The sequence below is a fragment of the Haliotis cracherodii genome, unplaced genomic scaffold (genome assembly GCF_022045235.1).
Source record: "Haliotis cracherodii isolate W230 unplaced genomic scaffold, xgHalCrac1.p SCAF_9, whole genome shotgun sequence".
Lineage (NCBI taxonomy): Eukaryota > Metazoa > Mollusca > Gastropoda > Lepetellida > Haliotidae > Haliotis > Haliotis cracherodii.
This window is the reverse complement of record NW_027266343.1, coordinates 14,138,611-14,164,196: the sequence shown is the minus strand read 5'-3', so window position 1 is coordinate 14,164,196 and position 25,586 is coordinate 14,138,611. Positions and strand designations below refer to the sequence as shown.

General features: G+C 39.6%; 2 protein-coding genes across 3 annotated transcripts; one reads left to right on the top strand and one right to left on the bottom strand.

The window, feature by feature from the left end:
- Positions 1-46: 46 nt before the first annotated feature.
- Positions 47-3,812, top strand: LOC139452457 (protein D2-like). The gene is made up of 4 exons (XM_071233946.1): positions 47-130; positions 899-1,019; positions 1,926-2,063; positions 3,000-3,812. Exons 1-4 carry the CDS (start codon positions 59-61, stop codon positions 3,215-3,217), a joined length of 549 nt encoding a protein of 182 aa, XP_071090047.1. The 5' UTR covers positions 47-58; the 3' UTR covers positions 3,218-3,812.
- A 4,824-nt stretch (positions 3,813-8,636) lies between these two features.
- Positions 8,637-21,236, bottom strand: LOC139452679 (sperm flagellar protein 1-like). Of its 2 annotated transcripts, none has more exons than XM_071234224.1 (6): positions 20,951-21,236; positions 19,903-20,014; positions 12,365-12,579; positions 11,681-11,759; positions 10,074-10,170; positions 8,637-8,790 (listed from the first exon to the last, which is right to left on the bottom strand). In XM_071234224.1, the coding sequence occupies exons 1-6, from the start codon at positions 21,075-21,077 to the stop codon at positions 8,680-8,682; spliced, it is 741 nt and encodes a 246-aa protein (XP_071090325.1). In that variant the 5' UTR covers positions 21,078-21,236; the 3' UTR covers positions 8,637-8,679. The 2 variants fall into 2 exon arrangements, with proteins under 2 accessions (XP_071090325.1, XP_071090324.1); XM_071234223.1 differs by lacking the exon at positions 19,903-20,014 and adding an exon at positions 18,315-18,426.
- Between the last annotated feature and the right edge of the window lie 4,350 nt (positions 21,237-25,586).

Genomic DNA, 25,586 nt, shown 5'->3' with positions numbered 1-25,586 from the left:
CCAATCAATTTTGGGGAGGGCTTCATATCCGTCTGCTTCGGTAAGGTCAAGGTTGAAAATGATGGAAGTCTTCAGGAAAGACGGTGTGGTTCCCGATGTTGTTGATACCCCACCTCTTAAACAACTACGAGTACGTATTTGCACTTGATAGAAATCTTCCATGCGTTATAGAATTTGAAATATGTGTGAAGTTTACAAATGTCATTTATCTTGAGTGAAAGAATCACGAATTATGTTATGCACGAAAACTGAAGTTCTGTTGCTGCAGTCTTCACATATTGCATAGATATCTACTTGAACGAGTAAAATCCCGTCTTAACGCATTTTAGTTGCACGTAGCCAATTGTAGGCTAGTTTATAGGCAACATATGTTCCACCAAAGCTGTATTTTATGTCATATCTAAGTTATTTTGTTTGTTGAAAGCTGTTTTTTTATGGCCCAGGGTCCCGTTCCTCAAAGCGATCTTAGCACTACGATGATCGTAAACCTATGTTAAAGTATGGGACTTACGATCACCTTAGTGCTAAGATCGCTTTGAGGAACAGGGCCCAGAAAGATATCAGATGCTCTTTGCATAGTCTAATATTTACATCTTGTTTGGTAACGATATACATTGAAAACAATGACTCCAAGGTTTGTTCAATTCAACAGAAAACAACAAACACATTCGTTCATTGATGACCTCCCAAGCATCTATCTATTTTCGCTGCAGTTTTGTTATGTTTGCAGCATAAAGATTTGGTCTTGACAGATGCCAGTAGAGTTAATATATTATCTACACGCAAACATTGAAACTGTTATCAGCTATTTATTTGATACATATCATGTCAAAAAGTATATGGAGCTGTTTCTCTGTTTCTACACAGACAAGTTCATCACTGCTTTGGTTGATTTCAGATTTCTTATGGAACCAGAATAGTGGAGCCTGGAATGGTTCTGACGCCAACAGATGTTAAGGATTTGCCAGTTATTACGTATGATGCAGAGCCGGATGTATTCTACACTCTCATTATGAATGGTAGATTTTTAGACATGACCTTATCTTTGCACTTTGTAGTACTGCAGTTGATTTCTCCTGGGGATTCTATCAACATATGTCCCCTGAACCCCATTCATTTCTATTTATGATATTCAAATAAAAAGGAGAATCAAAATGTTCATCCTGACTCATCATGTCATTTTACCCTATGCTCATGTTGTCCATCACTGATTGCCTGCCCTACGTTTTTTTAAATAATGCTGACCAAGAAATTTATTATGAGTCCTGTGTTAGATCTATGATTTTGATCTATGTTAGATCTATGATCTATGACACTTTTTGTGCTACTGTTACTGCTAGGGTATAATTAAATTACCGTATTTGACGTAATAAGCGCCCAGGGCTTTCTCAAAATTACAAATAGGGGCTCTTATTAGAATATTATTTTGATGGAAAAAAAGAGAGTTGAAAGATTGTAAATTTTGTGGTTTATGCTGACAGCCTGAAATGTTTACATACAACAGTTATATTTTTTCAGAATTTAATTGCCATGATTAAGGGTGCATATAACACATGAGTGTGTATTATACACGAATAAATAAGCCTTGTGTACATTGATCAATTGGAAGGGGTGCTAATCTGGATCGTTCTCTGGCCAATGTATAAGTAAGATATCTAATGTCAAGATATGAATACTATTGCTATAGCAAGGTTTGCTTGTAAAAGTTTCTGTGTGCTGTGTAAAGTAAAATATCATTTCACGATTTGATTGTTGTTTTAATTTTATGTTATTTGTTGTAATTTGCATAAAGAATATTAGGCAATAATGCTTTTCCAGATATAAACTAATTCACAATTGAATCAGTCATTACAATACACTATAATAAAACTGTTATTCTGAAGTGCTGTGTTTGGGTAGGTGAGAGTGAGACCTTTGTTTTCCAGACCCTGATGCTCCAAGTAGGGCTGATCCCAAGTTTGGGGAGTGGCATCACTGGCTGGTTGTCAACATCCCTGGGGGGAGACTCTCTGATGGAGAGACAGTGGCCGAGTATGTCGGAGCTGGCCCTCCCCCTGAAACAGGTGGGAAACCTCAAATCTCTCTATCATTTCTATAGTTTTCTGCGTTTTGGAGTGCTCTTGTCATAATGATTCAGCCTGTTCTCAATAATAAACAAAACAAGGTAATTAAATCCACAAGTTTTTTCTAGGGAACCACATGGCTGGTATCTGATAACTATGAAGCTATTAAAAGTTTCCATCCCATCAGTGGGTTATCTTCCCTTGTACGATGGGAGAAAAACATAAACGTTGCTGTCAGTCGTCAGAGCCAAGGCATGTTTTATGTATTTCCTGGACTGGGTACATTATGATTCACGTGCAGATACATCAGATTCATGTCTGCAGATACATACATCTGAAAAAGCTGGTGCTAGCAGCTCTGATTGAATAATGTACTACAGTTAACTGCAGGCTTAAATTAAAATCAAATTGCAGGGTCTGCAAAATTTATCTGCTACAGTGTTGCCATCTACCTAATGGTGTAAGTGGTAGTCCACAAGGAAATGTCACTGGTCTTGCTACAGAGTTGCCATGTACCTAATGGTGAAAGTGGTAGTCCACAAGAAAATGTCACTGGTCTTGCTACAGAGTTGCCATGTACCTAATGGTGAAAGTGGTACTCCACAAGGAAATGTCACTGGTCCTGCTACAGTGTTGCCATCTACCTAATGGTAAAAGTGGCAGTCCTTGAGGACATGTCACTTGTCTTTCATTAATTTTACTTCCTTCAAATGAGCAGACCTAATTTTGAACTCTGGCAAAACCTGACCTTTGTGTTTACTGACGGAACTTTAATCATTATTGAGTCAATCATATTCTTAAATGTTCATTTCAGTCATGGGTGTTGTCTGATTGACTGTCGGAATACTCCTCACTGGCTTTGTTATTGTTTTCAGACACTGTTTTATGAACAGATCAGTACATAGCCTGTCCTCCATTATTTATTGTGTTTTTCAGGTCTTCACAGATATGTGTTCTTGCTTTACAAACAGCCATTTGGGAAAAAGGATTTCGGCCTCAAGAAGTTGACTAATCGAAGTCAAGAAGGTCGGGCCAAGCATTCGATCCGTGACTTTCTGAAGAATAGTGGCTTGTCTGAGCTTGTGGCAGGAAACTTCTTCCTTGCTGAATACGATGACTATGTGCCTGAACTATACAAGCAACTCAGTGGATGAATGTCAGAATCTGCCTGTGTGTCACATTAGAAGTAGACAAATAGCTAGAGTTTAGGATCAGAGGGTTCCAGAAAAAAAATGTCTTCAATTTGTTGATGTTACTATAATCCTGAAAATGGTCATACAAAATAAGGCTAGCAATTTTATTGATGTTTTACATGTACCCTATATCAAATGATTGCTCTGACAGTAAATACTGATTGGTCTATAATCAATAGAGGTTGTGCATCGGGTCAACACACATACTATTGGTATGATGTTACACACTGGAATGAGAGGTTAGGAATGTTTTTCTTTATGTTTGAAAACAAAGGATTTTCTTTACAATTTCTTTCTTTGATAACATTAATGGTATTGAGAATACCCGGTTCCAGGAACGAAACACCTGATTATTACTAACATATGTTTATTGGTTATTTATTTTTGGTTATTTATGTGATGAATGTGATTATAAATACAATTGTCCAGATACCTGTTGTGAAATCCATGGCTGACCGTCTTGGTCAGTGCACCTTGTTTGCTTCAGTATTACCGGCGTACAATGCATCAATGTATTCATGTGTTGAATGTCAAAATATATGTTTTTCTTCAACTCCTCATGTGTTGATATTTGTTGTATACACATCGTTACAGGGGATCTATGTTGTCTTTAAGAGTGACTCTTTGATGTGACTTGGTGAGGTGGGTGAGGTGAAATTGGGTTTAACGTCGCGTCTAAGATTATTGCGCTTTTAAAGCGACGTGCATGCACGTGTGTGTGTGTGGCTGCTTGTACTAGTTCGGACTGATGCCGATTTATAGTGCTAGCTCACTGAGATACCATGCCACAGTTTAATATGAATACCCCACTCAGACACAGTAAACTGACTCCGAGCCGACCAGTCCTTGTTTTAGCCCTTTAATGCTGAGCGCCAGACAGGGTAACAACAAGTACCATCTTTTAACGTCTCTTGGTATGACGCAGCCCGGGATCGAACCCCAGACCTTCCGCTCTCTGTAATGTGACTTGGAACAGCATTTCAGTCTATACATTGTCTCAGCCTGATGTGGGAGGAAAGCTTGAAGAGATGCATGGCCAAGTTGTTTACCACTTTCGGGAAACATGATCATGTTAAGTCTGGCTTTCAAGCCAACAATAATGTTTCTGCCATGCTTCAGGGATGCGACTCTGAACAGAGTGAGTGAGTGAGTTTGGTTTATGCCTGGACCAGTAGTGTAAACGTGGATAATGCCGAAGGACAACAATGGGCTCCTAAATGCATCGGGGGCACAGTGGCCCAATCGTCTGAGGCTCCGCGATTCCCTGTCCAGAATTGCGTCCCTTCGGCAAGCTAGAAACCTATGATTGTGGGTTCGAATCCCGGTTCGCCCGACCTAGGCTACCTGACTGCCCCTCAAATCACATGAACAACACTATGATGCATTTAGGTTAGTGAGTGCGTTGGGTTTAATGCCGCTTTTAACAGTATTCCAGTTATATCACGGCGTGTCAGCTTAATGTGGGAGGAAAGATCGAAATGATGCAGGTTTCATTGTGCTGACAAACCTAGAAACATAATCGGGGCGAACCGGGATTCAAACCCACAATCATAGGTTTCTGGTGTGCCCAAGGGATGCAACTCTGCACAGTGAATCGCAGCACCTTAGACGACTGGGCCACCCGTGCCTCCTTATTTAGGACCTGAAGAGTTTAGTTTGGGACTGCAGCTTCTGAAGTCTGTGGAACCTGATGGGAGCCTGGCAATTTTTTTTATAATGAACCAAAAAAGGTACCGGTAGTAATCATGAATATTTAGGGAGATATTTTTAAGAACTTGTGTGCTGTGTCACAACCAAAAAATGTCTCCCAAAATAATCACGATCCCTAACTTTATTGGTTCAGTATATTTCAAACACTGTAGGCATGGTGACTATACCTTAAAGTTTGAGCTTCGTAGCCTCAGACATTTCCAACCTGGGAATAACTGCAATACTGGTGATGCAGTTAAAGCAATATTTACTCAATCTGACATAATTATTCCTCCGACGATCAGTGTGCATTCAAAGCATAGGTCAGCTCCCAGGAGAGTATACAGTTGCGAACTAACCCCAACCCCCTCAGATATTTCAACATTTTCTTCATTCTTAAAACAATAACATTGATAAATGGATCGGAACCATTTGAACAACTCTGTGATCATTTGTATTTGCTTGGTCCAGTGGGAGGAGACTGCGTTTGCAGAGGTCAGCATCACATTCAGCTACATGGCATCGTCATCTTGTTTCAAGTGATTCTCAACTTGATCTGTGCTCATCGCTCTACATGACATATTCGTAAAGTCCACTGTGCCAATGACTAAGAAACAATAAACTAGAAAAGACCACAACGGTTTATTAATACATACACTGATAATGATGGGTTATGAAAGTATGTGATCTACAGAGTATAACTACATGCTGCTATGGTAGGCAGGTAACTGTATTCTAGTATTCTACTCTTCCATTTACATAGGTATGAAGGTCCAGTTCTGCCTAAAGCTGTTCCCTGTCCTATCATCCAAGACTGTTCACAGTGTGACTAGAGCATAGGCCATTAGGTCCAAATATGATCACCTCATGCAAAGTTTCTTCATATTCAAGGTATGACCAATTTAAAATATTGTTAAATGTTTTTTGTTGGTCAGTCTACCATGACAGGATATCAGATAAAAGAATGACCAGGTGAGGTGGATTTGAGATTATTTAAAAAAAATGTTAAAATAAGTGTTTAAACAAATACAGAAACAAAAGATATTTTTAAGATCACTCATGCAAAGCAGTTTTAATAGATTTCTTTAACCTTTTTGATAAAATGAGGAAAGACGTATCCCCCAAAATGGCCTCTCCTGAACAATAATCTGAAAGTTAATATTCATTATTGTTTTCAGTCCCTCCATAGCTAAGGCTGAAAAAAATAATAGTCTTGGTTCTCAGGCACCGTCTGCATCATGATTAAGTTTGCCACACTTTTCGTTTTTATTTCCATTTTGAAAAACAAAACAAAAAAACATTAATAAGTCCATCTGTAGTCAAATACAGTATTCCAGTATTTTACTCATCAAGGAATACAGCGGTGGCCCTTTCCCAGGGTGATTGTACACATTGTTTATTTGGCTACACTACTAGTTATTTGGTTACATACTTGTATGAACCTATAAAAAAAGACTCCGCCTGACTATATTTTGAAAAAAACATTGCCTGAGAACCAATTCTGTTATTTTTTAAAGCCTAATTTGATTTTTTTTGTTTCTGTCTTGGACATGATAAAATCTTTCATTTAAAGAACACGAAAACAAACCTGTGAGACAAGGCTGTCGGACACATAAACCACATGAGGATATCAATGTAAATATGTAAATAAATTAAAATACATTTCATATGTGGAAATAACACATACACATTGGAATGCATGGTAATGTATAAACAAACTGTAATATATTGGCCAGAATGAATATAACAACTAACAATACAAGTTCATATTGCAATAATTGGAACTCAAATGATGTCAAACAGTCGAGGAGAGCCTGTGTTGTTACTATAGTGAGTACAAACCGCGGACAAACACAGACACACTTGCATTCATGGTGCAGACATCTTCCCGAGGCAAGGGAGTTAACTGACTATAAAAGTCCAGTTTCCACCCTTGCCGAACTAGGCTGGTTCTTAAACTGTCGTGCAGATTTCGATCGATTGCAGGATTTGCAAAGCATGTGCACCACCAACTCGTTGTCAGCAAATATTTTCCAAATCTTTGCATGATTTTAATCAAGGTGCTCATGTGATTTGATGCATTTCACGATGTAAGACCCGTTTTATCACAACATAGATCTTAATTTTCGATCAGATCGTCCTGACTGGGTGCCACCATTTTGTGTGATGCAAACGCAAGTGATACGAGAGGTGGAATCTGATTGGCCCATAGGAGAGGCTTAGAAATGACATAACTGGTAATAGCCACTGGTGGCGCTACGATCGAGCCCAGAAATTCCAGCCTAGTTCGGCAAGGGTGGAAACTGGACTTTTAAAGTCAGTTAACTCTCTTGCCTTGGGAAGATGTGGTGCAGAGGGATGTGTCAACACAAGATATCAAACCAGACTTATTATTATAAGAACTTTCTCAATTATGAGTTCAAATTGAAAATATGAATAAAACATTGTACATTTTATTTGGTATTTTAATTTGATATTTACACATTAAGTCTCAACAAAAAGTCAACATTTCTCCATTTTATATGAACTGACCCTTTCATTATTGTTTAGTAAAACACTTAAGTAGGTAGAACAGATCTAACCTAGTATAAACAGGCACATGAACCATCCAAACAGACAAAATGCAGGCAAATGTGAGGTCAACAAGAAAATTTACTGGGCCATTGTGGATCCTGGGTCAATTCGTAAAAACACATTCAGTATACAAGTGTTAGATGTATTCTCAGTTCACTGGGACAGTGTTTGATTGGCTGTCTGTGATTGGTCACCATCCAAACAGATGTTTACAAAATTCAGCAATCATTTGTGATTGGTTACACTGCTCAAAATACAAAGTGTCGAATGTCGAGTCCTGCTATGCATGCAACAGTTCAACACACTGGCAAATTCTCCAAAAATACTTAAAACATACTTCCACACACCATCTTAACAATACTTTCAAATATAAGTACAGTTTTCTCAAAGTGAATTCAAATTTATGTTTACAATCCTATCAACATTGATTGATATATATTGATATATTTTACCATGGAAATCAACAAGTTTCTATAGATATATCTTTACTATGATTTGGAATGTCTAAAGACAAAAACAATATCTTAACCATTGTCTTATTTCCCATTCAAAATAACACAGTTGTCTTCTGAAAATTCTCTGATACGGTTTGCAAAAATACAAACCTATTCAAGAATATCCTTCATATTTTCAAGATATATATTACTAACATTCTAGTTAAATGCATATCTGATATAACTCAAACCTTACATGACTAAGATATACATTTCATCCATAACAAATATATCACATTTTAAGAGATTAAATCTCTTTGAATGTTCAGTAAGATAGGGGAGACCACTCTGTCCCTACTATATCACCGTCATATAAAAATAAAACATCAGACAATAGTCTTTATTGAGTAAAGGACAGTGATCAAATCTCCGAGAGTGCCCAAGGGGCCCACAGGGGAGACAACTCTGTCCCTAATGCAAATAAGCGTAATAAGCACACCTATGTGTATCTACAAAGGGTGCTCCCCTAGTTTACTTATGAAGGTGACCAATGTGAGAATTTAATACTAAAATGTATAATCAACAGAAAATCTTTAAAATCAGATATAAATATCAACATGTGACCCCCACTACCACCTGCCCCTACCCGCCCAAACCCCACCCCACCCCACCCACTCCCATGTGACAGGTGGACCTGTGATCAGCTCTGCTCCGCTGGGGCCGACCTCATCTCCTCCCCGTGGGTCGTGTGGCCTCAATTTTGCTCTGCAGGTCGTCGATGCGGATGTCCTTGAGGTGAATCAGATGCTCCAGACGGCGTACTTTGGCTTGCAGGATCTGAAACACAACACAAGCCCTGTCTGTAACACCATCTGCCAAGCGATGTATTTCATATCAGATATCTAGGACTGAAGGACTACTGTAAACAGGGAATTTTTTGCGACCGTTTTATTATTGCGAGTTTTGCGAACGAGACTCAATCGCAAAAATTAAAAACGCAAAAATAAGTATAAATAATAGATACATATTTTATTCATTGCAACACGTCATCAAATGTTGAAATCATCAGCCAGAACCACAAGTTACTCAATAAGTTAAAAACACAAATGAATGCAGAATGGTCACACAATAGATCACAAATGACAGTGTAAACAGACCAATTAGTGTCACTGTTGCCTCACAGTAATCCTGCCTTCTTCCAACCTCGCTTGATTGCGTCAGTGTCCTTTGCAATTTTGTCCACACAGGAAACAAGCCATCTTGCGTGAATCGGTTTCATGACACTGGTCAACTTTCCAGCCAACTCAGATAAACTAGCTTCGGAGAGAAGCTGTCTATTGTTTGGTAATCGAGGTGTCATCTCAAAACGGCAACTCGCAAAAATATCTCGTCGCAGTATTGTCTTTGGTGTGGTATTCGCAATATTTTAACGGCGCAGAAATAAAGCTGTTTACAGTATTCCAGTTCACCAACACACATGCGGTTAAGCATGTGTAACCATGTTCTGCACTTGAATAGCAGATGCCATGATATTTGGATAAATGTGTCTAGGATCTTGTATGGCTGGCAATGATGTAGTGGTACTTAGGTTTATTTGGTATAAAACACTCACGAACAATTTAACAAACTGTGATTCATACACTGCTATAGACTAACATTTAGTCTCTGAAATCTTATATTACACAATATCCTTCTTGACTCTAAAAATATAAAAAAATCCTTCTGCTGATGTGGAATAGAGCTAGCTTGAGCTGGCTAGACTTGCTTTTGTATGCATTTCTAGATAAAAAGTGTTCATAAAATAAATATATTCCACGGTCATGGTGCAGGACTAACACTGCTAGTCTGACAAATATCATGACTTTTCCATGGTATTATGCCATGATTTTCAATAAGAATTACAACAAAATAACAAACATAACTCAATTAATTCAAATTTTACTTGACTTTGGTGAAAGCATTCATTTGCCTGTCAGTATCAACAGAAAAAAATACTGGTAAACTTTATTTGTATTTTCCAAAACTATTCTAGGCCTGGACGACTGGAACTGCCATGACATATTCCATGACCTGCATGAAACCTACTCCTTCCTTCCTTCCTCACTCACTCACTCACTCACCTGTATCGTCTCATCTTTGGCCAAACATTCCTGTTCCTTCTCCTCAAGTAAGATTCGAGGGACGACATCATTCTCCATGAAACCTTTGCCCTTTGACCTGGAAGAGACATTATTATTCAGTTTACATATAACAGGCTGTACACAATATCAAGTCACAAGCCGTTTTCTCTGAAGCGCAGTCTTATTAAAATCAGATATTTTACCTCTGAAAACATCTCCATAGCTGATCCCATCAAGTGAAACCTGAGCAATCTCAGACGCCCCAGTCTAAATGAAGGATGTGCAGGTTCTAGAGCCAATCAGATGTCAGCTTTTTAAAATGACGTGGCTTCATTTTTTTTACTGCCTTACTTCAGAAATTTCTACCGTAGCAGAAGATAACCACCACAAATAAATACTTATATGCCTCATAGTACACCGTTTTGGGTATGATGCCATGAAACTCAGAAATGACAGAATTTATAAAGTATCTACAACAATACAATAGCCCAGATTTTCTTTTGTATTCGGAACTGCCCGATTACATTTGGTTTTGCCATACACAAATCATGTATGCTTGTCTGAATGTTTCACCGGGAATTTAGAAGCCTAGACACAGACTGGCTCATCTTCCCAAGGCAAGGGAGTTAACTGACATTATGAGTCCAGTTTCCACCCTTGCCGAATGAGACTGGAATTTCTGGGTCGAAATCCACATGACAGTTAACAAAGGGGATGTTGATTTTGTTACACGATTTTGATGGGACTATGCATAGACTTGTTAGTCCAGCTAAAATATAACTCCATAATTCCAGCCTTGTTGTGGAAACTGGATTTTTAAAGTCAGTAAACTCCCTTGCCTCAGGAAGATGAGACTGGCTCAGTAGATGGTTCACCTGACACCACCTTCTACTGTGACTCCTCAGATGTGCACACGGAGACGTATTATGTCACAGTAAAAGATCTGATTGTAATAAGATTGCCCAAGTGTCCAGGCAGACAAACACTAATCTACAATGAAAGTCAAACACATGTCCTTCCTATTTGACTGACCAAATCAAGACAACACACCCATGATGACGTGAAAAGTACAAAACGTCCAAAAGAGCTACCGTATTCGACGTAATAAGCGCCCAGGGCGCTCTCAAACTTAGAAAGAGGGGGCTCTTATTAGAATATAATTTTGGTGAAAGAGTTGAAAGATCTAAATTTGTGGTTTAGGCTGACAGCCTGAAATAATACAAAAGAAAAGTCTGTTCGTACAAGACACGCCAAATATATTTTTCCAAAATTTAATTTCCCGTAATTAAGGGTGCATATAACACACGAAGGGTGCTAATTGGGATTGTTCACTAGCCAATATATTAGCAAATATCGCCGTGGGCGCTTATTAGAGCGGGGCGCTTATTACGTTGAATACGGTAAATCAAAATTATTCGTCTACATGAGCCAAATTTAAAACAAGTCTATCAGTGGTCAAAGGAAATATAAGTGGACAAGTGTATGATGCTTTTTCTTGGTAAACAAAGATCTGACACATGAAGGACAGACGACTTAAATGATGCTTGGCTTATACAGATGCTGCGTATTAAGTATGACGGAGAAGACAGATGGATGTAAGGACTGACCCCTTGTACGGCCCTGCATTGGCTGCCACACCCGGACCTGTCCTGGCCTTGGGGAGGCGGACTGCTGGTGGCAACATGGCTGCAGAGGAAGAGAACATGTCAGAAGCACGGCACAACACTATCAATTAGGGCTGGACGATACACCAACTGTGCGATCCGAAACATACCACAATACCTTGCTCACGATCCGATACATATCATGATATTAGTAAGTGCTCGTAACTGTAGTGCGTAACCCATATTTTTCACAGACAGGATATTCAAATATCTGGCACACTGATGATTTACGCGGTACCATGTTTACAGTTGGCAGTGTCAAGTATGGCACAATGGATGAAAATATATACTTTATCACTACTCATTTTCACTACTAATTCGTGTTTGGAGTAACATTTATAAAAGAGTACATTTAAGGTAAGAATCAATACCTTTTACTTAGTGTGCAACTGTGATTGATACTTGTATCGGGAAGTGAAATATCGCGTTCCATTGATGCATCAGTGTATCATCCCACCACTACCATCAATGCAAATTATTCTGTCAAATAGACGCTTGCAAGATTTCTTTACACAGTAGTCATGACGACCACTATCATATAATCTTCCTATGTCCAGGCAACAGTGGGTCAGTGCTGTACTGTAGTCAGGATGTAAGCAACGTGTTAAAAAAGGGTAGCCCACTGACCCATGTTCTGGTCAACCTCTGGCTTGTCACTGCTGAGTCCAGAACTTCTGCCCGGTCCCGCCCCCATCTGCTTGTTCCTGTGGATCTGATGTCTGGCAAGGTCGATCTTCGTCCTCACCATCAACATCACCTTCTCTATGACGCCCGGCTTGCATCCCGCCACGCTGCGGATCACGTCCTCCGACAACTGGAAGTTCATCTTGTCAAACACCTTCCTGGAGACGCGGAACACAAGACAAACTGAAGCAAGTCTCACACACTGACCGATTCATACAGACTAGGGCTGCCATGAATACTCTATGAGGCGCATACGATTTGTAACACGAATATAGGGTAACAAATATGAATATTAATTTACGAATACAATAAGATGTCAACAGTTGACGTATTACTGTTATATTCAGTGAAACAATAAAAACATAAATCATTTGACATGGTTTGTTAATTATTAATATAATATACATGTATCTACTCCACTTATCCAGTTACTAGTGTCTGCTCAAATGCGACAATGACCAGTGACCACAATATTGTCAAATTAAATATTATAAGAGTGTTGTCTTTGAAGAAATCTATGCATATACGTAATATGTGGATATTATGGATATTTTTAGGTAATGGGTATGTAAATGTACATGATTGCATATTCATAAATATTTGATTCTAGTGGCCACGAATAATAAATTCAATTCATGAATGGATAAGGTTCAATTCACCGAATATGCGAGTGAATTGTACCAGCCCTAATACAGACCCTCTCACACTTCTCAACATGTTACAACTGATCATTACAAATAATATCTTAATGTAGGCACATACCAAAGACTGTAATTTAAATCATGTTATATACTCAGGTGAGTATAAATTACAAAATAGTATAATTTTTCGATAAATTACAGCTTGTCAACTGCATTTTAACCAACAGTAGAATGCTAACAACATTAAACTAAATAAACAAAAAAATGTCCCTTTACCATCTTAACAAGTTAAACAACATTTGAATGTATTCCTATTCAATGTCACTGACATAGAATGCATAAGGATGATACACCATCAACTTGATCTATTTGTTTGTTTGTTTGTTTGTTGTTTAATGCCACACTCAGCAATATTCCAGCTATATGATGGCGGTCTGTAAATATTCGAGTCTAGACCCGACAATCCAGTGATTGACATCATGAGCATTGATCCACGAAATTGGGATACGATGACATGCATCAGCTAAGTCAGTGAGCCTGACCACCCGATCCCGTTAGTTGCCTCTTACGACAAGCATAGTCGCCTTTTACAGCAAGCATGGGTTGCTGAAGGCCTATTCTACCCCGGGATCTTCACAGGCTTCAAATCAACACACTAATTTTGGATTCCCAAAAATTTAACTTAGTAATTGCATAAAATACGAATCTGGGTTCAATAAGAACCATTTATATGAAATTTGGTATACATGTTGATGGGACTTGACATGTCAGAGCAAAACAATTTCTCCAATAAAACAATGAACTCTTATCTAATAAAAGCACTATACACACTGATATACTGCTACTTGTGTCACACTACTGGTGTCTTCTCAGTTGCCGGGTAGTCTAACAACCAGTGAAGGGAGAAGGTAGCCAACTATTTATTGGTTTCCAAGTTCCACCCTCTCAAAACTACTCACCGTACTGAATGTTCACCCCCCTCACAATCCAGCTTGAACAACATACTCGTCATGTTTAAAACATGTTGAAAAATCTCTCACCTAAATTAGATATTGTTTAATTATTACCCACGAACTGTCGACATCTGCAGAGCTCCAGATAAGCTTTTGGTGTTGTCGGTATTTTACCCACGCATTTTAAAATCATTGGGTATCAGTAATTCTATCTGGGTATTCAAATTTCTGTTACCCACTAGTTTTTACACATGTGGGTATCTAAGTTAAATATTTAAAAACACTATTTATCTAGTACCTGGTGTTGTGTGGGTTCGAGAGCTTCATAGGACTCAAAAATACCACAATACTTTCACAAGAAAGTGTGATGGCAAATGATCGTGACATTACTGTCATCGTGGAGTTTGGCAAGGTTGACGGAATGCCTGTTTATAATTTCAAAATAAGTTACTGATTTGCAAATTGAATACGCAGGGTTACTTCACAATATTTAAATGATTAACACAAGTTTTATTTTTGTAGCTTATCTGTAATGTTCGTTGCGTATTTGATACGCTTGGATTTTACCTTACTGCGTAGTTCTGCATTTCTGATGCGTATTCTATGCAGATACGCAGCTTATCTGGAGCTCTGACCTGTGTATAACCAAGCTATGGGTGATGTATCTTCAAAACAATGCTTCCCATTGTGTATTTTCAAATGGGTGGCCATGAGGGTAGCACAGTATATCTGACTGTGTACATGGTGAAGTTTGTTTGTTTGCTGTTTAACACCGCACTCAGCAATATTCCACCTATATGACAGTGGTCTGTAAATAATCGAGTTTGAAAGACAATATAGTGATTGACATCATGAGCATCGATCTACGCAATTGGGATACGATGACATGTATCAACCAAGTCAGTGAGCCTGACCACCCAATACTGTTAGTCGCCTCTTACAACAAGCACAGTTGCCTTTTATGACAAGCAACGGTTGCTGAAGACCTATTCTACCCCGGATCTTCACGGGTCACATGGTGAAGTACAACATGCAGTGATACAATGTGTACAACATGCAGAGATACAATCATGTACAATGTGTACAACATGCAACAACAGCAGAGTGTGAAGTACATGCAGCCTTTGACGTCATCCATAGACATACCGGGGTGTCATTGTACAAAACAACCTTAGCGCTACGACTGTCGCAGGTCTATGTTAAGCTATGGGTGCTATGATCACTTTAGCGCTAAGATTGCTTTGTATAACGGTACCCATGCTGATACAGCCCTGTCATACATACATACATCTCACATATTGACAGAGTTCATTATTAGCAAGTTCTAAACAATGGTAAAGTCATGATTATTCAAACATTACTTCAGATGAATATTTATATCACTAATCCATAAAAGTTCATTTGGAGTGGCTTGCTGGCATTAGAAATCAAAGTAAGTCTCCCTGACATACACATGGTAAAGCTAGGTGGTGTCTGAGACACAATTGAGTGTCCCTCCACCCCAGGACACCCATCAGGTAGGTGAGGATTTACACCTGACGACTATCTGCTGACTTATTGCTTGTATCTGATCCAACTGTTGCTGTATTGTTGCCCTCAACACAGTGTTGCCACCCAGTCTCAATCACTTCTACCCCTCCCTACCCCTCACAGTGTTGCCACCCAGTCTCAATCACGTCTACCCCCTCCCCACCCCTCACAGTGTTGCCATCCAGTCTCAATCACCCCTACCCCCTCCCCACCCCTCACAGTGTTGCCACCCAGTCTCAATCACCCCTACCCCCTCCCCACCCCTCACAGTGTTGCCACCCAGTCTCATTCACGTCTACCCCTCCCCACCCCTCACAGTGTTGCCATCCAGTCTCATTCACGTCTACCCCTCCCCACCCCTCACAGTGTTGCCATCCAGTCTCAATCACGTCTACCCCCTCCCCATCCCTCACAGTGTTGCCACCCAGTCTCAATCACGTCTACCCCTCCCTACCCCTCACAGTGTTGCCATCCAGTCTCATTCACGTCTACCCCTCCCCACCCCTCACAGTGTTGCCACCCAGTCTCAATCACCTCTACCCCCTCCCAACCCCTCACAGTGTTGCCACCCAGTCTCAATCACGCCTACGCAATCCCCACCCCTCACAGTGTTGCCATCCAGTCTCAATCACCTCTACCCCCTCCCAACCCCTCACAGTGTTGCCACCCAGTCTCAATCACCTCTACCCCCTCCCCACCCCTCACAGTGTTGCCACCCAGTCTCAATCACCTCTACCCCCTCCCCACCCCTCACAGTGTTGCCATCCAGTCTTTATCACCTCTACCCCTCCCCACCCCTCACAGTGTTGCCATCCAGTCTCAATCACGTCTACCCCCTCCCCATCCCTCACAGTGTTGCCACCCAGTCTCAATCACGTCTACCCCTCCCTACCCCTCAGTGTTGCCATCCAGTCTCATTCACGTCTACCCCTCCCCACCCCTCACAGTGTTGCCACCCAGTCTCAATCACCTCTACCCCCTCCCAACCCCTCACAGTGTTGCCACCCAGTCTCAATCACGCCTACGCAATCCCCACCCCTCACAGTGTTGCCATCCAGTCTCAATCACCTCTACCCCCTCCCAACCCCTCACAGTGTTGCCACCCAGTCTCAATCACCTCTACCCCCTCCCCACCCCTCACAGTGTTGCCACCCAGTCTCAATCACCTCTACCCCCTCCCCACCCCTCACAGTGTTGCCATCCAGTCTTTATCACCTCTACCCCTCCCCACCCCTCACAGTGTTGCCATCCAGTCTTTATCACCTCTACCCCTCCCCACCCCTCACAGTGTTGCCATCCAGTCTTTATCACCTCTACCCCTCCCAACCCCTCACAGTGTTGCCACCCAGTCTCAATCACCCCTACCACCTCCCCATCCCTCACAGTGTTGCCATCCAGTCTCAATCACCTCTACCCCCTCCCCACCCCTCACAGTGTTGCCACCCAGTCTCAATCACCCCTACCACCTCCCCACCCCTCACAGTGTTGCCATCCAGTCTCAATCACCTCTACCCCCTCCCCACCCCTCACAGTGTTGCCATCCAGTCTCAATCACCCCTACCCCCTCCCCACCCCTCACAGTGTTGCCATCCAGTCTCAATCACCTCTACCCCCTCCCCACCCCTCACAGTGTTGCCACCCAGTCTCAATCACCTCTACCCCCCTCCCCACCCCTCACAGTGTTGCACCCAGTCTCAATCACCTCTACCCCCTCCCAATCCCTCACAGTGTTGCCACCCAGTCTCAATCACCTCTACCCCTCCCCAACCCTCATAGTGTTACCACCCAGTCTTAATCACCTCTACCCCTCCCCACCCCTCACAGTGTTGCCACCCAGTCTTTATCACCTCTACGCCCTCCCCACCCTACCCACTCTCAATCTCATTTGTGATGACCAAAACGAAATATCAAATTCAAGAAAAGTTTCACACTGCTCTTTACAGCAGCCTTCACAATGACTGTCAACACTCACAAGCATTAGAATGGTCCATACTGTGATGGCAGTATCACTGCTGTATTTTATAGATTGAAGTCATTACAAATATGAAAACATATCAGTCTTATGTTATAACTTACATTCTTGTGGGATCTGACAAGCTTGTCTCATCAATCACATTTTTTTCAGAATATGACTTGACTGCATCTTATTATGAAATACTGATACTGAGTGTCTCTTGCCTTGTAAGAGCTTTAAGTGCAAGAGTTTATAATTGCAGACAAATCCATGGTATATGTGTTGGGATCTAACCACAAGCAGGTTCTTCTCAGATCTACAAGCATCCAGAGGGTTGATAGTACAAGGAGAAGGATGTGTGGATGATATACCCATACACATGTTAATGGAAAAATAGAAACAAGGAAAATGAAATACAAAACTTAATGAATATGTTAGTCTTCCAATATTCATGGCAAAACAGTCAAATGTTACCTTTTTGGAAAATTAAGTACTATTTGATGTTGTCTACACTTTCAAGCATATTATCTCCTACCCCAATAGGATTAGTCTACACATATAGAGTTTAAAGTTACTTGTCATTGTTTATCAGATCTTGTTTATCTATATTATAATAATAATAAAATAATAATAATAATAATGATGATGATGATGATGATGATAATACCGGGTAATAATGATGACCATAATACTAATCTTTATTATTTTATTATTATTATTTATTTTATTATGACACAAATTATCACAGAACACAAATCTTGTAGAGGCAAGAAGTGAGAGCGTCACTGTACTGCATAGTGTACTGTTATCATTACCTGTTCAGCATGTACCAGTTGGATAATTTCTGCTGTGAAGAGTTGGCCGGTGGGTAGTTATGGAGGTCCACAATATGTGGTAGGAAATGTTTCACAACTTCAGCAACTAGCACTGAAAACAAGAGGCAGGGACAGGATGCATAGATGACGATGTAGAGCCTAGAGGCAATACAGGTGTCTAGCTGAGTGACAGAGCTATGTACATGCACACTGGGCAGACACTTCATCCACAAATAGAGAATTTGTTTTATTGAAATCAGTTTGCTAATAATAGTAATGTACAACTGAAATGATAGCCTTTCTTACTTATTACTAGCTTCTAAAAAGGAATTTTATCTAAGATTAATTAATTCCTGCTAAATACCGAGGAAGTTGTTTTTGCTTCATTTCTTTTGGTAGAGAGTCGGGATTCATGTTTGAAAATGTACTTAATGCAAACACAATTCAATACTTTCTGTAACAAAACAAACAGAATGTGTCAAACATGTTAATATAGGATAAAAAAAATCAACCTTTTTCTGAACAAATTTGTCCACATTATGATGAAAAAAAATGATTAAACAAACTGGTCTAAAGCCACTAAGGCTCTGGAGATGAAGAATGTCTTCATGAAACATCAGGTTTCAGTGCCTACCCACATATTTGCCACTTTGAGAGCTGAACAAGGCTGAAATAATATCCAGTTGTTGTCATACTTACAATTAATAATATATCAGTTTTGGATGATAAGGTTTAACATTACACTCCAGCAGATCACATTTCAAAGGAGAATAGCAATATTCAGTAATTTCCATATCTGAAAGAACACAGCTATGTTTCCAGTTCTATACTGGCCCCGACGGGGTGGAAGTGGTAGTCAATAATTTGATCTGAAGTCTGCACCAAAAGATCATGTAATGGCTCTCTCACTCATCACAGAAACTGACAGTCGAGCAACACACAGACTTGGCTATAAATATATTCACACAGTCCAACTCACCTGACTGCATCACTCTGCATCTCACCCGACTACATCACTCTGCATCTCACCTGACTACATCACTACATTGATAACATAAACATGCCATCGGCGAGGTCATGCTCACACTTCTTGCATCAACAGCTATGACAGACAATGGTTCAGTCGCACAAAGTGAACTTAGCACAAACAAGTCTTGAAGACTTATTCTACACTTTATCAGGGATGCCAATTGGCACTAGTCTCCAGCCCTAGTCAATTGTTAAAGAATCCTGAGGGATTTTAGAATTGCAGGCTTTTTAGAGAGGTGTTGTTGAAACTCAGTAGCACTGCCCTGTTCCACAAAGTGATCTTAGTGCAAATCTATAGGGAGTCCATACTAAAGATCAGAAGATATGACATAACCTTAGCGCTAAGATCACTTTGTGGCGCTGGCAAAAGCAACATAGAATAATTGATAAGGTCTCTTTGTGGTTCTGTCACCATACATGCCTGATTCAGTGTATCATATACTGGTGCATATACAAGCAACTACAGAAGTACTACAGCTGACTACATGCATACAGCTGCCACTGCATCCTGCCAACAGATGGCGCTATTATGGAACTAGAAGCAAGTGGTCCGCGGTACCTATTGAGCAAATTCCAGTTCTCCAGTTTCTGCCTCATGTTGTTTGCGGGGACATAATTGTGGATCTGCACGGCCCAGGGAAAGAAGTGCTTTACGACCTCTGCCACCAGAACTACGACACGTAATAAACCGATTACTACAGACCCTTAAATCAACATAAACATGTCGTTTTCTGGATATAACAAGGTCAAGGCAAAGTTATAATCACTGCTTTTAATGTGATGTCCAGGTCTATGAATTTAGCCAAAAATAATAATAATGCGCATATTTATAATGCACCAAATCTACATCATTGAGCATGCTCAAATCGCTACATTAATACCCTGGTCTATGGATCAGTGCACTCAATTTTCATTTTCAGCTCCCTGGGGATAAAATCTAGTAAGCAAGGTAAAAATAAGTTTAGCCTAGGAAGCTTAACTTATTCAAAGCGAAATGTGAAAAAATAATAAAGTCTGGACCAGACAAACCAGTGAGCGATAGTATGGGCAATGTCCCAGGCATCTTGGCATACACATTCCATATCAAAGATGAATAGGAATATTGAAGAAATATTTCATTCATTCAAATTAAATCAGTGTTAGGGCTTATGTGTTGTGTGATTCATCAATGGCATACATCATATACGTATCCAATACATAAAATAAACACTGTTGATTTCACTGATAACAGAACCTGTGTGTACTCATCATGATGTATTCATATTTTGTACACCTCACCATTCAACTGAACATGTTCTAATATACTCAACATAAACTGTGAGCAGTATTTCAGTGACCAATATCACTGCGTGTCACTTCATTGTCAGCTTATTTCGAGGAATGCCGAACATGCTCATAGAGGCTCGGGTCAAATGAGTTTGATGTCAGATGAGTCCGACAGTCAAGACACAGACACTGTCTTGACTATGGGAACCCATTGCGACTCCCGGCTTGAGCAATGCATCAGTTTCAACATAACCTGATTGACTTCTACATCTCCAACATTATTCTAACAGAAATTCAGATGTCATGTTCTCAAGTTTGAATATATAGAAACTTGTTAATACCTCCGTCAGAGAAATCTCTGTTCATGTTTCGTTTTGGTCGTGACAATTGTATCTCATCAATCCATGTGTAAAGTTCTTCAAGTTGAGCCTCGTCCAATTCTTCCATTTCACTCTCACTCTGAGGCATTTTAGCCCTTCCACGTCCTCCTTTGATTGAATCCAGAGTTTGCAAGATCAAAATAAAATTCTAACTATTAAACCCAAACTAAAAACAATAACCGAGAATACTGTATCACTATGATAACTCGGTGTCAAATAGTTTACATTGTTGTCAGTCGATACCGTATCCCACAAGGCAACGTAAACCGGAACTTCTATTTACCAATAGCAAATGACTGTTCTTGAACAATATTACACGCTAACAGTAACCGAACAAATACACGATTGTCTTCCCTGAATGGGCAAGTGCTTGGCATCCAACCAAGGTCTTATTTTAAAGAAACCTTTTGTATGACACAGCATTCTAATTATTATTATTATCACATTTTTACTACTTATTCAAGCCATTTTTTTCTCTCAATAGATTTTTGTGAAAAAGCAAAGTAGTCCATAAATATGCGAGATTGTATATTATTGGACTGTTGACAAAGCTGAGTCAAAAATATATGTTTGGAGGGAGGTACATGCGTTACTAACATGCTAGTTTTTTTTTACGCTATCTAAATGAAGCTCTTTAAATAAAATTTAATACAAAAACAACATATATTCACAGAATTATGTATATATTTTTTATCAAAAATGATGTCTGACTGACAAATGTGGGTGAACTGAGTCAGGATTAGAAAAATTAAATTTCTTTCTGTTCACCAAATTTTGGTAGTATTTAATTACTACTGTAAACACATCTGAGTTTCACACATGGACTTAATGGATGGATGAATGCATTGCACAGTTAAGCCAAGTCTCTGCATTGCACACAAACCACCAATCAGGAAGTCATGGCATGGGCTCATCCCCAGGTGATGGTAATCCAAGCATAAAGTTTCTCAGTCAGCTTATATATAAAACACATATTTATCTAAAGGAAAAGAAGTGGAAAGTGTTGTGAAATCTTTTTTTCTCCTACCTGTAATTTCCAAAAGTATTTCTCTTCCACAAGTGTCATTTAATGGGGCAGCTGTGTTTAGCATCATAGTTTAAATTTAGTTTCATTTGACATACTCCTTACCCTTTGATGGGTTAGAAAAATAAAAAGATACAACTACAAAATCATACCCACTTTTTAAATAATATAATTGATGAAATGTTTTGAATGTAATCTCTGGCCACTGCAACCCCCCAAAATCTTCTTGTAAGTAAATATATTTTAATGATATAAAAATATTAAACATTCTGCATTTAAACAGCATTAACATTTAGTTACATTTTATCACTAAACTGACAGACACCAACAACTTTATGCCAATATAAATTTGAAAAATATTGAGCTAATCCAATTTTTTTATATTTTTGACCAGCCTAAGCAAACTGGTTTTAAAAAATCTGTAAATCATCAGAGTGTGATCTTCGTTTGTTATGTCAGTGAAGAAGGATTGATGCTTTGACAAACGACAACAAACCAGGTGATGCGAGTCAGAGATTTTATTAAACGATGTCAAGTGTCTGTACACAGGGGAAAGTGTTGTAGGGTGAGAGGGGAATATATTTTTCTTCAAGAACTGTCAAAAGACATGTAATGCATATTATTTATCAGGTGACCTTGCCATTCCTATTTATGTGCCCCTCGGTGATGCCAAATTGCACAGGTGATCGAATGAAATGAATGCAGCAGTTACAGTATTCAAGCTATGTCAAGGCAGAACCCTAGAATAACCAAAGGGGTAATTGGTAAATCAATATTATATCTTCAGGATATTCTATTTTTTAATGACTATCATAAGAAGTTTGTGCTTGTTTTTCACAACCTACACTGACACTCTGATGAAGCACGCCCGTTGGCCGACCCCATTATACACCGTGAAAAAAGTTAAGCATATCTCAAACTTTTGTGTATGGTTTGCAAATATATAAATATGACCCCCATGTCATTTTGACAAATGTCCATCATGCTATCCACAACTCATGGGCAGTTTGGACAAGATTGAGTGAGTGGGTGAGTTGGCGTTAACGCCGCATAGAACAATATTACGGTTATACCACGGCATGTTAGCTTAACGTGGGAGGAAAGCCTCAAGTGTTACAGGTCTCTGACGTTTACCACTTTGGTGAAACCCACCAGCACGGGTATGGTGCTGACAGACCTAGAAACCTAATCAGGGTGAACCAGGCCTTGAATCCACAATCATGGGTTTCTGGTGAGGTGAGGTGCTTGTACTAGTCCGGACAGATGCTGATTTATAGTGCTAGCCCACTGAGATACCATGCTGCAGTTTAACATGAATACCCCACTCAGACACAGTATACTGACCAGTCCTTGTTTTAGCCCCTTAGTGCCGAGCGACAGACAGTTAACAACAAGTACCATCTTTTGACGTCTTTTGGTATGACGCGGCCGGGGTTTGAACCCACAACCTCCCCCTCTCTAGGTGGACGCTCTACCACAAGACCACTCTGCACAGAGCCGCCTTGGACGACTGGGCCACCCGTGTCCCAATTTCAAAGGCAGATCCAGCATTTTTACTGAGTGAGTGGTCCAAAAAATCAAAATCCTCTCTGAGTCAATTTTACTGCCTACAATATACAACTAATACACCATACCCGTGCTTGTGGGTTTCACCAAAGTGTAAACGTCTGAGACCTGCATCTCTTATGCATCACCCCGTGATATGACTAGAATACTGTTAGACCCAACTCACTCACTCATGTCTGTCGAGCTTCATCCCCTTATGCAGTAATACTACACAGCAGTATGCTGGTGACAAGGAGATCCACGACTAATGGAGCAGCTGTAAGCCCTACTGGCAAACTCCATTAACAGTGTAAATGACCCAAAATAGGTCTATGGGTGACGTGTCTTTCTCTATGGGTGACGTGTCTTTCTCTATGGGTGACGTGTCTTTGTCTATGGGTGACATGTCTTTCACTAATTCGAACTCAGTCTTGATAAGTATCTTTTAGATAATCTTGCAAAGTTTCACTGATGTAACTTCTGTAGTTTCTGAGAAATCTTGTCCCCGTGCACACACTATGCACTAAGTTAAAAAGCACGGACCAAGGGCCATAACTCTGTTAAATGAATTTAAGACACCAATTTTGGAACCCATTTACGATCATGACCAGCAATATCGATGTGTAAAATTTCATTTCTCTGACCTAAATAGATTTTGAGAAAATGGTCTCCTTCGAGAAGCTGACAGATTCCCTCGCTGTTCCTATATCCCTCGCCTAAATTCGTGGCGAGGGATAAAAATGGATTTTTTCAACCCTCTTATCGGTTTTTGAATGACACCACTGCAAACAAATATGAAGCACACATAAAATATACAATGTTTATTTGGTCAGAAAGTCATTGCTAACAATGAGTACATACATAGGTACAGGATATCACAGAAATGGGTACACAGAATGACAACGATGCTAAACACCATGTAACTCTGTAAAACAGTACATATACAAGACCATCAGAAGATCTGCAGTTTCCACAATATGGCACAATTTTATCACAATTGAGTTAATGTGAAATAGATCTTGGTCCATTGTTACATTAGGCCGATATAAATCAATTGTCAGATTATCATTCAAATATTTCCTTGAAAAGTGAGCAGGGAGTCAATTTATGTTTTAAAGTATTTCTAAGAAAGAGTGTTTGTTTGTTTGTTTGTTGTTTAACGAAGCACTCTGCATATATTCCAGCTGTATGATAACAGGCAGTAAATCAGACATTCAGTCCATGATATTGAGCGATGATCCATGCTGACCACCCGATCCACTAAGTTGCTTCTTGCCACACGCACAGGGGCTTCAAACAAAGAACAAGATGAGGTAATAGGTAATTTTGGCTAACATTTACCTTGAAACTGAGTCCAACAAATTGAAATCATGAATACATGACACAATTTTTTTTCTTTGTCACAACGTTTCAGAGCTACTACTTGCTCTTTCATCAGGTTAATGCTGGGAAATACATAGAGTTTATATATATCAAAGACTTAAATTAAAATCACAAGTTGGGTGGGTGGTGCTCAGAGTGAATGAGGACAATAATCTGTTTATTAACTTAAACTACACTATGTCATAGTGCATATATCATATCTATTTGTGCGTGTCAGTACAGCTTGTGATGGTTTAGATAGACACAAATCTAGATATAAATACTTCACCCATTAGTTGTTAATGAATGAATACCAACTACACACTATTTCTTGTTATATTCATGGTTTCAGGCTTGGGGAATAAACTCATACTAGACTCATAATGTAATGATTCCACTTTGGTAGAAAGCTAAACAATGAGTTAAGACAGCGTTCGAAATACCTGCTTTCCCGACCGTCGGGTTATATTTCATAGGTGAAAATATTCTAAATATTTCCCGATGATAAGCATTAATCCACATGTAAAGATGAATGATAAAATGTAACCAAAAAGAAACCCTGTTAGCTTTTAGACAACCTAACATTTAGCGATGCGCTTATGCTACAAGCAATCAGTTTTCATATTTTTAATTAAATTATCCTGAGAAACATATGATTATAGTGGG

Coding starts and splice junctions, on each gene's coding strand:
- LOC139452457 (XM_071233946.1), top strand. CDS start 59: ATGATGGAAGTCTTCAGGAAAGACGGTGTGGTTCCCGATGTTGTTGAT. Junction 1,020..1,925: donor CTACACTCTCATTATGAATG/GTAGATTTTTAG, acceptor TTTGTTTTCCAG/ACCCTGATGCTCCAAGTAGG. Junction 2,064..2,999: donor TGGCCCTCCCCCTGAAACAG/GTGGGAAACCTC, acceptor TGTGTTTTTCAG/GTCTTCACAGATATGTGTTC.
- LOC139452679 (XM_071234224.1), bottom strand. CDS start 21,077: ATGCCTCAGAGTGAGAGTGAAATGGAAGAATTGGACGAGGCTCAACTT. Junction 11,760..12,364: donor AGAGGTTGACCAGAACATGG/GTCAGTGGGCTA, acceptor CTTCCTCTGCAG/CCATGTTGCCACCAGCAGTC. Junction 10,171..11,680: donor AATGCAGGGCCGTACAAGGG/GTCAGTCCTTAC, acceptor TGTCTCTTCCAG/GTCAAAGGGCAAAGGTTTCA.